At 47.2% G+C, this 17539-nt stretch overlaps 1 protein-coding gene across 13 annotated transcripts in view; it reads right to left on the reverse strand.

The window, feature by feature from the left end:
- LOC139402040 (leucine-rich repeat and calponin homology domain-containing protein 1-like) overlaps window positions 1–17539 on the reverse strand; it is a 119721-nt gene that overhangs the window by 45510 nt on the left and 56672 nt on the right. For all 13 annotated transcript variants that reach the window (XM_071146161.1, XM_071146184.1, XM_071146169.1 and 10 more), the window contains exons 2-4: window positions 15433–15577; window positions 3088–3214; window positions 2480–2585 (exon numbers count right to left, since the gene is read on the reverse strand). In XM_071146161.1, coding sequence (XP_071002262.1) covers window positions 2480–2585; window positions 3088–3214; window positions 15433–15577 — 378 coding nt within the window. The remainder of the gene's footprint in view (window positions 1–2479; window positions 2586–3087; window positions 3215–15432; window positions 15578–17539) is intronic.

Raw genomic sequence — 17539 nt, forward strand, 5'->3', positions numbered from 1 at the left:
TGCCAGAGCCCGGACTTGAATCCGATTGAACATCTCTGGAGAGACCTGAAAATAGGTGTCCAGTGACGCTCCACATCCAACCTGACCGAACTTGAGAGGATCTGCAGAGAAGAATGGAAGAAACTCCCCAAATACAGGTGTGCCAAGCTTGTAGCATCATACACAAGAAGACTCAATGCTGTAATCACTGTCAAAGGTGCTTCAACAAACTACTGAGTAAAAGGTCTGAATATTTTATGCAAATGAGATATTTCTGTTTAAAAAAATATTATATATATAAAAAAAATCTAAAACCTGTTTTTGCTTTGTCATTATGGGGTATTGTGTGTAGATTGATGGAAAAAAAACAATTTAATCAATTTTAGAACAAAGCTGTAATGTAACAAAATGTAGAAAATGTCAAGGGGTCTTAATAGTCTCCAAAGGCACTGTACAATGTCATTCTAGGCGATTCTGTGCTTCCAACATTGTGGCAACAGTTTGGGGAAGGCCCTTTCCTGTTCCAGCATGACAATGCCCCCACGCACAAAGCGAGGTCCATACAGAAATGGTTTGTCAAGATCAGTATGGAAGAACTTGACTGGCCTGCACAGAGCCCTGACCTCAATCCCATCGAACATCTTTGGGATGAATTGGAACCCCAACTGCGGGCCTAATCGCCCAAAATCAGTGCCTGAATGCTTGTGGATGAATGGAAGCAAGTCCCCGCAGCAATGTTCCAACATCTAGAGGAAAGCCTTCCCAGAAAAGTGGAGGCTGTTATAGCAGCAAAGGGGGGACCATCTCCGCATTAATGTCCATGATTTTGAAATTTGACAAGCAGGTGTCGACATACTTTTGGTCATGTAGTGCAACTACACCTGCATAGGCTATAGCCTACTTTATTTAATTGAGGCCAACACACCTGATCTCTAATGTACTGAACTTGGAGCAGCAAGAATGATGACAGCTACAACTGCTACTTTTGCATATAGGATATAGTCTACCTTTTTTAGGAGGCCGATTTGCCAGCAGAGACAAATACATGAGTAGCTACTATCTTGTTAGTGGCTACTATCAATACTTATTGAAAATGAAAAGGCACAATGCTCGCTCACCATAGCAGCCTAACCTATGAGCGCGTTGTCTTTTCTTTTTAAATGATTACATTTTTTTATTTATTTATTTTTTACCCAATTTCGTGGCATCCAATTGTTAGTAGCTACTATCTTGTCTCATCGCCCAACTAGGAGAGGAGAGGTGAGCTAAAAGCAGCAAATTGTGTGTGTGAATAATGCTGTATGTGTTTTAATAAAATAGGTAGGCTCAGGCTGACGCATATACAAAGCAGAATAATTACTGTTGCCAAATAATCTGCGGGACAACAAAAATATTTTAATCGCGAAGTCATCTGTCTGACTGCCTGCTCCCGCCACCCGCAGCATGAAAAATGCAGATAGCGCCACAATGATCTCTGTCGGGACACGCAGGTCCCACGGGATGCCCTAACTGTAACCTCCAATTCCAAGACCATAAATCCCGTGGCGGTTCGCAACTCAAAACTACCTCTAGAGTGGGTGTGTCCAAACATTTGACTGGTAATGTATATGTCCACACACACATCTTTTAACAATATATTTTCCTTTATTATTATTATTTTCTGCTAACCCTACCACCCCTCCCCTAATTGAAGTAAACTAATGAACAACACTTAGGCTTCTACTTCCAGCTTATACACACTATATACAGTTTAAGGACACAATCTATTTTACAATAGTTATATTTTGTTTGTTTTTTGTCTTGTCCTTCCTCTACCCTCAACATCTCCCATCTATTTCCCATCTATTTCTCAACCTCTCCCATCTATTTCTCAACCTCTCCCATCTATTTCCCATCTATTTCTCAACCTCTCCCATCTATTTCTCATCTATTTCTCAACCTCTCCCATCTATTTCTCAACCTCTCCCATCTATTTCTCATCTATTTCTCAACCTCTCCCATCTATTTCCCATCTATTTCTCAACCTCTCCCATCTATTTCCCATCTATTTCTCAACCTCTCCCATCTATTTCTCATCTATTTCTCAACCTCTCCCATCTATTTCTCAACCTCTCCCATCTATTTCTGATGTCCATCCATTTTGATTTCGATTTGGCCTTTTATTGTTTAACTGTGTTGCTTTACAAAAGTTCTGAACCTTTCTATTCTCATAGTTTCCACAGATTGTAATTCAAAGACAAACATAGAATTCCCCTTTAGGTAACTGGTTCCCTAAATATCCTGTGATCCACCAAAATCAGCTAAATAAACAAACGATTGTTTCCAAACACAACCCAGACATGACCCAGACATGACCCAGACATGACCCAGACATGACCCAGCTGCGGCAAAACATCTGAGTCTCTTCGTGACCCATCTGGAAAACACTTCCTTAGGTTTCAAAACTCACTTACAGGAAAGACATATGGCAGGTAATATGGTTTAATGGGTCTAAACTCACCTTCAGGTAGGACACAGAGCAGGTTCCTGCGGACGTTGAGTTCTCGGAGGGCCTTGAGTCGGCCGATGTGACGGGGCAGAGCAGTGATCTCATTACAGCTCACATCCTGTAGGGGGCACAACACACTGAGTTAACTCACACACAACTAACGCTTTACTGGTGGGTGTGCAGGATTTTGTTCCAGCCCTGCTCAAACACACCTGATTAATCTAATCATGGTCCTGACGAGTTGCAGATAAGAGAATCAGGTGTGTTAGAGAAGGGTTGGTCTGCTCACCCAGTAACTCTCCAGGAGGATGGTTAGTCACCCCTTGTGTACAAGAGCTACGGTAAGGACTGGGGGGTTGTATGGCTCATAACACATCCATAATAAATGCTTCCTATTCCACTGTTCTTCCCCGTCTCCTCACATGGAGTTAGACAATGTCTCCCCTCTCCTTCCCTGCTCTAGCTGCATGAGGGCCGGACCATTAATTTCACCCCTCAGTGGAGAACAGAACAGTTACATAAGGCCTGGCTGGGAGCTCACACAGGAAACGAAGAGCTGAGTCAGAGACTGGCACACACACAAGAGAGAGAGAGAAAAAGAAAGAAAGATAATCTCTTACCAGCTCCATGAGGCTCCTGAGCTGTCCGATGGCCTCAGGTATACACACCAGTTTGTTGTTGCTGGCAATGAGGACTCGTAGGGGTAACCCACACAGGGAGGCTGGCAGAGCACACAGCTGGTTCCGACTGTGGACACAAACACACAGAGGCATAAATATTACACACCAGAGAGATGCAGATCAGAGAGCGATACATAGGATGTCCAGAGTGTCTACAATCTAGACCTGATGACGATCCACTTGGATAGAAAGTTCAATGTTAAAAAAATGTCAGATGTGTGATGAACCTTGTGTCATGTACTCTAATATACATGAATATGACCCCATACCAACTGAACCCATTTCCTTAAAAGGGGAATATCACCCTGGCTCTGCCATGGCCTATAGTCATTACTAGATTAACAACATTATGTTTTTATCATAAACATCACAATTATCCAAACCACAAGCTAAAACTAGCACATTTTCATTTCACTGGTAGAATCAGGAAGTGCAAAAAAAAAAAAAACTAAAATCTTGACATGCGTGCCTGCACGCTTAGAGTTGGCATGCGTGCGTTGCATCAGATCGAGCCGTATCACTGTGCAGTCCAGAGGCGCCACAGAGCCAGAGTTGTCAAACACGGTCTCTGTCTCCGACCCAAGAGATTAGAGACGGCATGAGTTCCTCTCTGGGATCCACTCTCTATTGAATCCTGCCCACAAGAGCCGCTTAGATCCACTCCATATGATGAGGGAGAAGGTATAGACATAACATGGTGACTGTGAATTCTAATTGACCCCCTCTCCCCCTCTCCTTATTGACTCCCTCTCCTTATTGACCCACACCCCCTCTCCTTATTGACCCTCTCCCTCTCTCCTTATTGACCCCCTCTCTCGCTCTGCCTCTCCCTGTATTGACCCCCTCCCTCTCCTTATTGACCCCCTCTCCATCTCTCCCACTCCTTATTGACCCCTCTCCCTCTCTCCCACTTTTTACAGTGCCTTGCGAAAGTATTCGGCCCCCTTGAACTTTGCGACCTTTTGCCACATTTCAGGCTTCAAACAAAGATATAAAACTGTTTTTTTGTGAAGAATCAACAACAAGTGGGACACAACCATGAAGTGGAACGACATTTATTGGATATTTCAAACTTTTTTAACAAATCAAAAACTGAAAAATTGGGCGTGCAAAATTATTCAGCCCCCTCAAGTTAATACTTTGTAGCGCCACCTTTTGCTGCGATTACAGCTGTAAGTCGCTTGGGGTATGTCTCTATCAGTTTTGCACATCGAGAGACTGAATTTTTTTCCCATTCCTCCTTGCAAAACAGCTCGAGCTCAGTGAGGTTGGATGGAGAGCATTTGTGAACAGCAGTTTTCAGTTCTTTCCAGACCTGAATCCAATCGAGAATCTGTGGACTTTGACTTGGCCATTCTAACACCTGGATATGTTTATTTTTGAACCATTCCATTGTAGATTTTGCTTTATGTTTTGGATCATTGTCTTGTTGGAAGACAAATCTCCGTCCCAGTCTCAGGTCTTTTGCAGACTCCATCAGGTTTTCTTCCAGAATGGTCCTGTATTTGGCTCCATCCATCTTCCCATCAATTTTAACCATCTTCCCTGTCCCTGCTGAAGAAAAGCAGGCCCAAACCATGATGCTGCCACCACCATGTTTGACAGTGGGGATGGTGTGTTCAGCTGTGTTGCTTTTACGCCAAACATAACGTTTTGCATTGTTGCCAAAAAGTTCAATTTTGGTTTCATCTGACCAGAGCACCTTCTTCCACATGTTTGGTGTGTCTCCCAGGTGGCTTGTGGCAAACTTTAAACGACACTTTTTATGGATATCTTTAAGAAATGGCTTTCTTCTTGCCACTTCCAAAAAGGCCAGATTTGTGTAATATACGACTGATTGTTGTCCTATGGACAGAGTCTCCCACCTCAGCTGTAGATCTCTGCGGTTCATCCAGAGTGATCATGGGCCTCTTGGCTGCATCTGATCAGTCTTCTCCTTGTATGAGCTGAAAGTTTAGAGGGACGGCCAGGTCTTGGTAGATTTGCAGTGGTCTGATACTCCTTCCATTTCAATATTATCGCTTGCACAGTGCTCCTTGGGATGTTTAAAGCTTGGGAAATCTTTTTGTATCCAAATCCGGCTTTAAACTTCTTCACAACAGTATCTCGGACCTGCCTGGTGTGTTCCTTGTTCTTCATGATGCTCTCTGCGCTTTTAACGGACCTCTGAGACTATCACAGTGCAGGTGCATTTATACGGAGACTTGATTACACACAGGTGGATTGTATTTATCATCATTAGTCATTTAGGTCAACATTGGATCATTCAGAGATCCTCACTGAACTTCGGAGAGAGTTTGCTGCACTGAAAGTAAAGGGGCTAAATAATTTTGCACGCCCAATTTTTCAGTTTTTGATTTGTTAAACAAGTTTGAAATATCCAATAAATGTCGTTCCACTTCATGATTGTGTCCCACTTGTTGTTGATTCTTCACAAAAAAATACAGTTTTATATCTTTATGTTTGAAGCCTGAAATGTGGCAAAAGGTCGCAAAGTTCAAGGGGGCCGAATACTTTCGCAAGGCACTGTATTGACCCCCTCTCCTTATTGACCCTCTTTCCCTCTCATTGACCCCCTCTCCTTACTGACCCCATTCCCCTCTCCTTACTGACCCCCTCCCCTTACTGACCCTCTCCCCCTCTCCGTATTGACCCCCTCCCCCTCTCCTTATTGACCCACTCTCCTCCTTATTGACCCTCTTTCTCCCTCTCGTTATTGACCCCCTCTCCGTATTGACCCCCTCCCCCTCTCTCCGTATAGACCCTCTCCCTATTGACCCTCTCTCGTTCTCCCCATTGACCCTCTCTCGTTCTCCCTCTCCCTGTATTGACCCTCTCCCTCTCCCTACTGACCCCTCTCCCTCTCCTTACTGACCCCTCTCCCTCTCCTTACTGACCCCTCTCCCTCTCCTTATTGACCCCCTCTCTCGCTCTCCCTGTATTGCCCCTCTCACTATTGACCCCCTCTATCCCCCTCTCCGTATTGACCCCCTCCCCCTTTCTCCCTCTCCTTATTGACCCTCTCTCCCCCTCCTTATTGACCCTTAGTCCTGATTGACCCTCTCTCTCCTAATTGACCCCCTTCCCCCTCTATATTGACCCCCTCTCCCCATATTGACCCTCTCCCCACTCTCCGTATTGACCCCCCTCGCTCTCCGTCCCTCTCCTTATTGACCCCCGCTCTCCCCCTCCCCATTAACCCTCTCTCACCATATTGACTCAATCCCGCTCTCCCCGTATTGACCCTCACCCTCCCCCACTCCTTATTGACCCTCTCCCTCCCCCACTCCTTATTGACCCTCTCCCCCATTGACCCTCTCCCCCCCTCTCCCCGTATTGACCCTCTCCCTCCCTCTCCCCGTATTGACCCTCTCCCCCCTCTCCACGTATTAACCATCTCCCTCCCCCACTCCATATTGACCATCTCCCTCCCCCACTCCGTATTGACCATCTCCCCCCCCTCTCCCCGTATTGACCCTCTCCCCGTATTGACCCTCTCCCTGCCACACTCCGTATTGACCCCCTACCCCCTCTCCCCGTATTGACCCCCTCCCCCCCGTATTGACCCGCTCCCCCCCCCCCCCCTTATTGACCCCCTCCCCCACTCCGTATTGACCCCCTCCCCGTATTGACCCTCTCCCCCTTCCTCCCTCTCCTTATTGACACTTACTGACCCCCTCCCCCTTTCCCCACTGACCCCCTCCATCTATGTATTGACCCCCTCCCCCTCTCCATATTGACCCCCTCCCCATATTGACCGTCTCCCTCTTCCTCCCTCTCCTTATTGACCCCCTAACCGTCTCCCGATTGACCCCCTCTCCGAATTGACCGCCTCTCGCTCTCCCTCTCCTTATTGACCCTCTCCCTCGCGCTCTCCCTCTCCCCATATGGACCCTCTCCCCCGCTCCATATAGACCCGCTCTTTCTCCCTCTCCTTATTGACCCGCTCTCTTTCTCCCTCTACTTATTGACCCGCTCTCTTTCTCCCTCTCCTTATTGACCCGCTCTCTTTCTCCCTCTCCTTATTGACCCGCTCTCTTTCTCACTCTCCTTATTGACCCGCTCTCTTTCTCACTCTCCTTATTGACCCGCTCTCTTTCTCCCTCTCCTTATTGACCCGCGCTCTTTCTCCCTCTCCATATAGACCCGCTCTTTCTCCCTCTCCATATAGACCCGCTCTTTCTCCCTCTCCATATAGACCCGCTCTCTCTCAAATCAAATCAAATTTTATTTGTCACATACACATGGTTAGCAGATGTTAATGCGAGTGTAGCGAAATGCTTGTGCTTCTAGTTCCGACAATGCAGTAATAACAAGTAATCTAACTAACAATTCCAAAACTACTGTCTTGTACACAGTGTAAGGGGATAAAGAATATGTACATAAGGATATATGAATGAGTGATGGTACAGAGCAGCATAGGCAAGATACAGTAGATGGTATCGAGTACAGTATGTACAAATGAGATGAGTATGTAAACAAAGTGGCATAGTTTAAAGTGGCTAGTGATACATGTATTACATAAGGATACAGTCGATGATATAGAGTACAGTATATACGTATGCATATGAGATGAATAATGTAGGGTAAGTAACACTATATAAGGTAGCATTGTTTAAAGTGGCTAGTGATATATTTACATCATTCCCCATCAATTCCCATTATTAAAGTGGCTGGAGTTGAGTCAGTGTCAGTGTGTTGGCAGCAGCCACTCAGTGTTAGTGGTGGCTGTTTAACAGTCTGATGGCCTTGAGATAGAAGCTGTTTTTCAGTCTCTCGGTCCCAGCTTTGATGCACCTGTACTGACCTCGCCTTCTGGATGATAGCGGGGTGAACAGGCAGTGGCTCGGGTGGTTGATGTCCTTGATGATCTTTATGGCCTTCCTGTGACATCGGGTGGTGTAGGTGTCCTGGAGGGCAGGTAGTTTGCCCCCGGTGATGCGTTGTGCAGACCTCACTACCCTCTGGAGAGCCTTACGGTTGAGGGCGGTGCAGTTGCCATACCAGGCGGTGATACAGCCCGCCAGGATGCTCTCGATTGTGCATCTGTAGAAGTTTGTGAGTGCTTTTGGTGACAAGCCGAATTTCTTCAGCCTCCTGAGGCGCTGCTGCGCCTTCTTCACGATGCTGTCTGTGTGAGTGGACCAATTCAGTTTGTCTGTGATGTGTATGCCGAGGAACTTAAAACTTGCTACCCTCTCCACTACTGTTCCATCGATGTGGATAGGGGGGTGTTCCCTCTGCTGTTTCCTGAAGTCCACAATCATCTCCTTAGTTTTGTTGACGTTGAGTGTGAGGTTATTTTCCTGACACCACACTCCGAGGGCCCTCACCTCCTCCCTGTAGGCCGTCTCGTCGTTGTTGGTAATCAAGCCTACCACTGTTGTGTCGTCCGCAAACTTGATGATTGAGTTGGAGGCGTGCATGGCCACGCAGTCGTGGGTGAACAGGGAGTACAGGAGAGGGCTCAGAACGCACCCTTGTGGGGCCCCAGTGTTGAGGATCAGCGGGGAGGAGATGTTGTTGCCTACCCTCACCACCTGGGGGCGGCCCGTCAGGAAGTCCAGTACCCAGTTGCACAGGGCGGGGTCGAGACCCAGGGTCTCGAGCTTGATGACGAGCTTGGAGGGTACTATGGTGTTGAATGCCGAGCTGTAGTCGATGAACAGCATTCTCACATAGGTATTCCTCTTGTCCAGATGGGTTAGGGCAGTGTGCAGTGTGGTTGAGATTGCATCGTCTGTGGACCTATTGGGGCGGTAAGCAAATTGGAGTGGGTCTAGGGTGTCAGGTAGGGTGGAGGTGATATGGTCCTTGACTAGTCTCTCAAAGCACTTCATGATGACGGAAGTGAGTGCTACGGGGCGGTAGTCGTTTAGCTCAGTTACCTTAGCTTTCTTGGGAACAGGAACAATGGTGGCCCTCTTGAAGCATGTGGGAACAGCAGACTGGTATAGGGATTGATTGAATATGTCCGTAAACACACCGGCCAGCTGGTCTGCGCATGCTCTGAGGGCGAGGGCGCGGCTGGGGATGCCGTCTGGGCCTGCAGCCTTGCGAGGGTTAACACGTTTAAATGGCTTACTCACCTCGGCTGCAGTGAAGGAGAGACCGCATGTTTTCGTTGCAGGCCGTGTCAGTGGCACTGTATTGTCCTCAAAGCGGGCAAAAAAGTTATTTAGTCTGCCTGGGAGCAAGACATCCTGGTCCGTGACTGGGCTGGATTTCTTCCTGTAGTCCGTGATTGACTGTAGACCCTGCCACATGCCTCTTGTGTCTGAGCCGTTGAATTGAGATTCTACTTTGTCTCTGTACTGGCGCTTAGCTTGTTTGATAGCCTTGTAGACCTCTCCTTATAGACCCGCTCTTTCTCTCTCTCCTTACAGGCCCCCTCTCTTTCTCCCTCTCCTTACAGGCCCCCTCTCTTTCTCCCTCTCCTTACAGGCCCCCTCTCTTTCTCCCTCTCCTTACAGGCCCCCTCTCTTTCTCCCTCTCCTTACAGGCCCCCTCTCTTTCGCCCTCTCCTTACAGGCCCCCTCTCTTTCGCCCTCTCCTTACAGACCCTCTCTCTCTCTCTCTCTCTCTCTCTCTCTCTCTCTCTCTCTCTCTCTCTCTCTCTCTCTCTCTCTCTCTCTCTCTCTCTCTCTCTCTCTCTCTCTCTCTCTCTCTCTCTCTCTCTCTCTCTCTCTCTCTCTCTCTCTCTCTCTCTCTCTCTCTCTCTCTCTCTCTCTCTCTCTCTCTCTCTCTCTCTCTCTCTCTCTCTCTCTCCAGACCCACTCTTTCGCCCTCTCCTTACAGGCCCCCTCTCTTTCTCCCTCTCCTTACAGGCCCCCTCTCTTTCTCCCTCTCCTTACAGGCCCCCTCTCTTTCTCCCTCTCCTTACAGGCCCCCTCTCTTTCTCCCTCTCCTTACAGGCCCCCTCTCTTTCTCCCTCGCCTTACAGACCCGCTCTTTCGCCCTCTCCTTACAGACCCGCTCTTTCTCCCTCTCCTTATAGACCCGCTCTTTCTCCCTCTCCTTATAGACCCGCTCTTTCTCCCTCTCCATATAGACCCGCTCTTTCTCCCTCTCCTTATAGACCCGCTCTTTCTCCCTCTCCTTGTTGACCTGCTCTTTCTCCCTCTCCTTATAGACCTGCTCTCTCTCCTTATAGACCTGCTCTCTCTCCTTATAGACCCGCTCCCTCTCTCTCCCTCTCCTTATAGACCCACTCTCTCTCCTTATAGACCCGCTCTCTCTCTCTCTCTCCTTATAGACCCGCTCTCTCTCTCTCCTTATAGACCCTCTCTCTCTCTCTCTCCTTATAGACCTGCTCTCTCTCCTTATAGACCCGCTCTCTCTCTCTCCTTATAGACCCGCTCTCTCTCTCTCCCTCTCCTTATAGACCCGCTCTCTCCCTCTCCTTATAGACCTGCTCTCGCTCTCTCTCTCTCCTTATAGACCCGCTCTCTCTCTCTCTCTCTCTCTCCTTATAGACCCGCTCTCTCTCTCTCCTTATAGACCTGCTCTCTCTCTCCTTATAGACCCGCTCTCTCTCTCCCTCTCCATAGACCCGCTCTCTCCCTCTCCCTCCCTCAACTTATAGACCTGCTCTCTCTCTCTCTCTCTCTCCTTATAGACCCTCTCTCTCTCTCCTTATAGACCTGCTCTCTCTCTCTTTCCCTCTCCTTATAGACCCGCTCTCTCTCTCTCCCTCCCTCTCCTTATAGACCCGCTCTCTCTCCTTATAGACCCGCTCTCTCTCCTTATAGACCCGCTCTCTCTCCTTATAGACCCTCTCTCTCTCTCCTTATAGACCTGCTCTCTCTCTCTCTCTCGCTCTCCTTATAGACCCGCTCGCTCTCTCTCCTTATAGACCCGCTCCCTCTCTCTCCCTCTCCTTATAGACCCGCTCTCTCTCTCTCCCTCTCCTTATAGACCCGCTCCCTCTCTCTCCCTCTCCTTATAGACCTGCTCTCTCTCCTTATAGACCCGCTCCCTCTCTTTCCCTCTCCTTAGACCCGCTCTCTCCCCTCTCCTTATTGACCCGCTCCCTCTCCTTATTGACCCGCTCCCTCTCCTTATTGACCCGCTCCCTCTCCTTATTGACCCGCTCCCTCTCCTTATTGACCCGCTCCCTCTCCTTATTGACCCGCTCCCTCTCCTTATTGACCCGCTCCCTCTCCTTATTGACCCGCTCCCTCTCCTTATTGACCCGCTCCCTCTCCTTATTGACCCGCTCCCTCTCCTTATTGACCCGCTCCCTCTCCTTATTGACCCGCTCTTTCTCCCTCTCCCCCTCTCCTTACTGACATTCACTCTCAAATCAATCAAACTGTCACATGCGCTGAACACAACTTTAGACCTTACCGTGAAATGCTTATTTACCAAATAAATCAAAGTAATAAAGAATAAAAAGTAACAGAAAATAACAATAACGAGGCTATATACAGTTGAAGTCGGAAGTTTACATGCCAAAACTATAGTTGCTAAGTGTAAGTCGGTTAGGACATCTACTTTGTGCATGACACGTCATTTTTCCAACAATTGTTAACAGACAGATTATTTCACTTATAAAATTAACTAACACAATTCTAGTGGGTCAGAACTTTACATACACTAAGTTGACTGTGCCTTTAATCAGATGGCTTAAGATGGCTTTAATCAAAATGGCTTAAGGACAACACAGGCAAGGTATTGGAGTGGCCATCACAAAGCCATGACCTCAATCATAGAAAATCTGTGGGCAGAACTGAAGAAGCGTATGTGAGCAAGGAGGCCTACAAACCTGACTCAGTTACACCAGCTATGTCAGGAGGAATGGGACAAAATTCCCCAAACTTATTGTAGTAAGCTTGTGGAAGACTATCTGAATCGTTTGACCCAAGTTAAACCATTTAAAAGGCAATGCTACCAAATACTAATTGAGTGTATATTAACTTCTGACCCACTGGGAATGTGATGAAATAAATAAAAGCTGAAATAAATCACTCTACTATTATTCTGACATTTCACATTCTTAAAATAAAGTGGTGATCCTAACTGACCTAAAACGGGGAATTTTTACTAGGATTAAATGTCAGGAATTGTGAAAAACTGAGTTGAAATGTATTTGGCTAAGGCGTATGTAAACTTCTGACTTCAACTGTACAGGGGGTAGCGGTAGTGAGTCAGTGTGCGGGGGTACAGGTTAGTTGAGGTAATTTGTACATGTACAGTAGGTAGGGGTGAAGTGACTATGCATAGATAATAAACAGCGAGTAGCAGCAGTGTACAAAACAAATAGGGGGGGGGGGGGGGGGGGGGGGGGGGTTAATGTAAATAGTCCATTGGCCATTTGATTAATTGTTCAGGAGTCGTATGGCTTGGGGGTAGAAGCTGTTAAGGAGCCTTTTGGTCTTAGACTTGGCGCTCCGGTATCGCTTGCTGTGCGGTAGCAGACAAAACAGTCTATAACTTGGGTGACTGGAGTCTGTACAACTTTATGGGTTTTCCTCTGACATCGCCTAGTATATAGGTCCTGGATGGCAGGAAGCTTTGCCCCAGTGATGTACTGGGCTGTTCGCACTACCCTCTGTAGCACCTTACGGTCAGATGCCGAGCAGTTGCCATACCAGGTGGTGATGCATCCGGTCACGATGGTGCAGCTGTAGAACTTTAAGGATCTGGGGACCCATGCCAAATCTCTCCTGAGGGGGAAAGGGTGTTGACGTGCCCTCTTCACGTCTATCTTGGGGTGGCTGGACCATGATAGTACTTTGGTGATGTGGACACCAAGGAACTTGAAAAAAACTCTCGACCCGCTCAACTACAGCCGGGTTGATGTTAATGAGGGCCTGTTTGGCCGCCTTTTCATGTAGTCCACGATCAGCTCCTTTGTCTTGCTAACATTGAGGGAGATATTGTTGTGCTGGCACCACACTGCCAGTTCTCTGACCTCCTCCTATAGGTGGTCTCATCATTGTCAGTGATCAGGCCTACCACTGTTGGGTAGTAAATGATGTGTTGGAGTCGTGTTTGGCCACGCAGTCGTGGGTGAACAGGGAGTACAGGACTAAGTACTCACCCGTGAGGGGCCCCTGTGCTGAGGATCAGCGTGGCAGACGTGTTGTTGCCCACCCTTATCACCTCGGGGCAGCCCGTCAGTTAGTCCAGGATCCAGTTGCAGAGGGAGGCGCCGTCCCAGGGTCCTTAGCTCAGTGATGAGTTTCGTAGGCACTAAGGTGTTGCACGCTGAACTGTAGTCAATGAACAGCATTCTTACATCTGTGGATCTGCATCCACAGAGTGTCCATGACCAGCCTTTCAAAGCATTTCATGGCAACTGACGTGAGTGCTACGGGCGGTAATCATTTAGGCAGGTTACCTTTGCTTCCTTGGGCACAGGGACTATGGTGGTCTGCTTGAAACATGTAGGTATTACAGACTGGGTCAGGGAGAGGTTGAACATGTCAGTGAAGACACCCGCCAGCTGGTCAGCACATGCTTTGAGTACACTTCCTGGTAATCCGTCTCACGCTCCTTATTGAACCTCTCTCTCCCCTTTTCTGTTTCCTTATAGTCTTTCTCTGTGTTTTATCTTTCCATATACCAGGGAGGGCAGGCCTTTCTCTCTGCTATGGAAACGACCTTTCAGCTCCAGATACACAACAGGCCCATAGTAGGCAGAAGGCATTCATGACCTTGGCTCCTGACTCCCTCCCTCCCTGAAACAATGTGTTGTCTGGTATATGTTAGATGTTATTGTTGTTCTGTGAACACTCACATTAAGCATAGCTTTTTACAACCCTTCATGTGATATGTTTTATGGCTATTATATTTCAAGTGGCTAGTGTGTCGATCTGAAAACCACTACACTGCACAGCAGCACAAGCTAACACAATAGAGTAACAAGCGAGCAGGCCAATAGTCACAGTAAAAGCTGCCTGCCTAAATAAAAGCTAACAGAACAAAAGCAGCAAAACAAATCAGCAAACTCAATGACAACAACAGCTGACAGCTCTAAACAGCCTCCATCCCATCAACTTCAAAATAAGACATTTTATTCCACAACTGCCAAAGTTCTATCTAGACAACAAAGAGCCTTTATCCTCTTTCCACCATGATGCAGGCCAGGAACAGAACGATCCTAAAAATAAAGCCTTCCTTTTCATGTGTTCCTGGTGCAGACATGGAGAACATTGTCTATTTCCTGTTTTGACAGCAATATGAAAAGCCACAAATTCAAATGAGATTATCTGCCAGTGTCTCCATGGCGTCTGATAACATTCCTGTCTAGTGGTGTAAAACACATACCCTGGTGCGGTCACTGTGGTGCTCACATCACATTATACTCAGACACACGCCTCGCCACGGACTCACGTTAACCTACATCAGCTACCCTCCACCGAGGGTATTTCACATCCTTCCCCTTCAGATCTAGCATTTGTATAACTGATTCAATTAATCACTTATTAACTCAGCTTAAATTCAATGAATCAATTTATTAACTCAGCTTAAATGATATGGTCGCAACACCACATGCATGTGTGTAGGTTTGGTCTTCTGTGTGTGTCTGTCAGAGATATGACTAATGAATCTCCCTCAGTTGCACGGTGGTGTGTGCACAGAGGAAGAGATTAGAGACAGAGAGTACAGAGTCGGTCTCAGGTTGATGATGCGTACAGCAGGCAGTAAAGAACCAGGCTAGCACTGATATGATGACCTTCTCCCCATCTCTCTCGGTCTCTCTTTCGCACTCCCCCTCTGTCTCTCTCTACCATCTTCCTCCCCCATCTCTCACTTTGTCTCTCCCACTCTTTCTCTATGTCTCTCTCTGTCTCTCGATAGCTAGATAGAGCGGGAGTGGAGAGAGATAAAATGAAACAAGTAGTGTCGTGCATCATTCCAATATGTGATCTGAGCGTATTGCACAAACACAGAGACACGATATGCTATTGCTCTGTGGTCGTGCCATGAGGTTAGAAGCGGTGACATTATCCCATTGAGAGGCGTCTGTGATGCGTGAAGCCTAACAAGCGTGTCTGCCCTGGGAAACAGTTGGGATCAAACACCTGAGTCTAAACAAGCCCTGGTCCAATCAGACTACTGCCAACCTTCTGTGATGCTTATCAAATATCAACTGACATCTAATATATTTAACGCTTCTCTGAACCAATACTGCCACCTTTATAGGGATAACTGTGCAAACAACTTTAAGGATAAACCACTGATATTCAGCAACGCCAACATTTTCTTTCTATCATTGAAAACAAATGTGCTTCTCACTCAACACAGTCACCTGTTAACTGTAGGTTCAAGTCTTACCTGAGGTTTAAGGAGGTGAGTGACTGTAGGTTGATGATGGTGTCAGGAATGGTCTTGATACAGTTGTGATAGAGGTTCAGCATTTCCAAGGCAACCAGGTGACACACCTCTAAGGGGACCTCCGCCAAACGATTCCTCGACAGGTCTGAGAGAGAAAGAATAGGAAGAGACAGATATCACCTGTAGTTATATACTAGTGCCACTAGGTGTCTCTCTCCCTAGCCCAGGACCTCCCCTCCACACAACCCAGTTCAGCCAAGCTATCCAAAGCCTACAGGCTAACACAATAATTCCTGTACTGGCTCACAGCAGCAAATAACAACATGAATATCAGCTGAGGCCATAATAACAATTAGCCACTCTGTTCAGATTAGCTCCTCTCCACTGTTCCAAGGTGATTTAGTGAATTCAACTGGGATGACCTAAAGCACTCAGTCAATATAGAAGCCTGTGTTCCATTATGGACACCACAGGGGAAGGAAGTTCTGTTAAAAACACTCAGAGACAAAAAGGCTACTCATAGTTGATCTTCCGCTCTAGGAAAACAGCTTCAGTGTGACTCAAAGCCCTGCTAGCACTAGTAGCGCTGACTGGAAGTAATGACTAAGGCCTGAAAATAACATCACGATGTGTGTGTTTGTGTGTGTGCATGTACTATGTATTTAGAAAAGACCAAATACCTACAGTGAATGGTGTCAGTGTCATGTAGCATCACTATGACCCCCATCCTACTATGCTTCAAATCTAATGGGACAGCTCCTGTTACACTACAACATGACAGACCGATTAAGGCTCAAACTGAGACACATATTAGGGGGTGGGGACGTGTGCATGTATGTGTCTGCATTGCGGCAGTGTAGGCTACACAACAGGTCATGTGATGTGACACTGATGATGACATGGCCTAGGGTAGGGTAGGGTCAGGTCAACCCCCCCTCCCACACACACACACACGCTCCACCACCCTTGTAAAATTGAGCATTCCCGTAGTAATCACCCCCCACAAACCAGACACAGGAGCCTCAATGTATTTCATGACACACATGAACACACCTGCATAAATGTGTGCATGCGTGACATTTCATGCAAGGAGACAACCATGTGACTGTGACAAAGATAAGACCAGCATATCCTGCATCTCGCTGCAATTCACTCTGGGTAGTTTATCTTCAGATTAGGCTAGTTCAGACAGCTTCCATGACAACCCAGACTGTCTGGAGGATGGAGACCTCTACTATTAGGAGTAGTGTCCTCCTGTCACACACATCATCTTCTCTCTGTGCTACTATTCTAAAGCTGTGTCAATTCCCCTGCACTGACCCCAGCCAGACTGAAGTGTTGATCCAGAAAGCAAAAAAAGTTTACAGCCCTCTTAACCCCCCCCCCCTTTTCCTCCCTCGCTCTTTTACAGCCCTCTAAGTGCCTCATATTTCCACTGTACAGCAGCTGAACCACATCTCCCTCAGAAGTGGAGGAGAACTAATAATCCCTCCTCCCTCTCCATCGCTTTCCAAACTCTCCCTCACTTTCCCAACAGAGTTAGCCATCAACTCGAGGGAGCACTCACTCAGCACGTAGACTAAATACATAGACACAGCTAGCGGTCTAGTTAGTTTAAAGTCATACCTATATACTTACACCCACTCACAAACATCTGAGAAACCTATTCATACAAGCATGCACACAAACACACACAGATGGCCATCAGTCAATGCAGAGCATGCTGGGAAGGGAACTACACCAGACCCAGTACAGGAAGTGAAGGGAACAACAATCCCCATGGGACAGATTCAACCTTAAAAGGAAAGGCTCACCTATTTTTTATTGGATTTTTGATGTTCTACTTTTTGTTGACGAAATTCGTGCTAATGTTGGGTTTTTGAGCTAGCGCCCAATAGATTCCCATTCACTCCTTGAAGGAGAGTGCTCCTTGTCCCAGAAATCGCCCAGAAGGCACTGTGTGGTCCATTGACGTAGCATGGCCAATGTTTCCCATCTCCTCAAAAGTATATCTGCCATTGCGAATGTTAGACTCCACTCTGTAAGGCACATCGATCTGCAGGTTGAACACAATGAGATTGTAGACTCCTAAATAATCCTTGATAAA

Source organism: Oncorhynchus clarkii, chromosome 3, assembly GCF_045791955.1.
Source record: "Oncorhynchus clarkii lewisi isolate Uvic-CL-2024 chromosome 3, UVic_Ocla_1.0, whole genome shotgun sequence".
NCBI classification, from domain to species: Eukaryota; Metazoa; Chordata; class Actinopteri; order Salmoniformes; family Salmonidae; genus Oncorhynchus; species Oncorhynchus clarkii.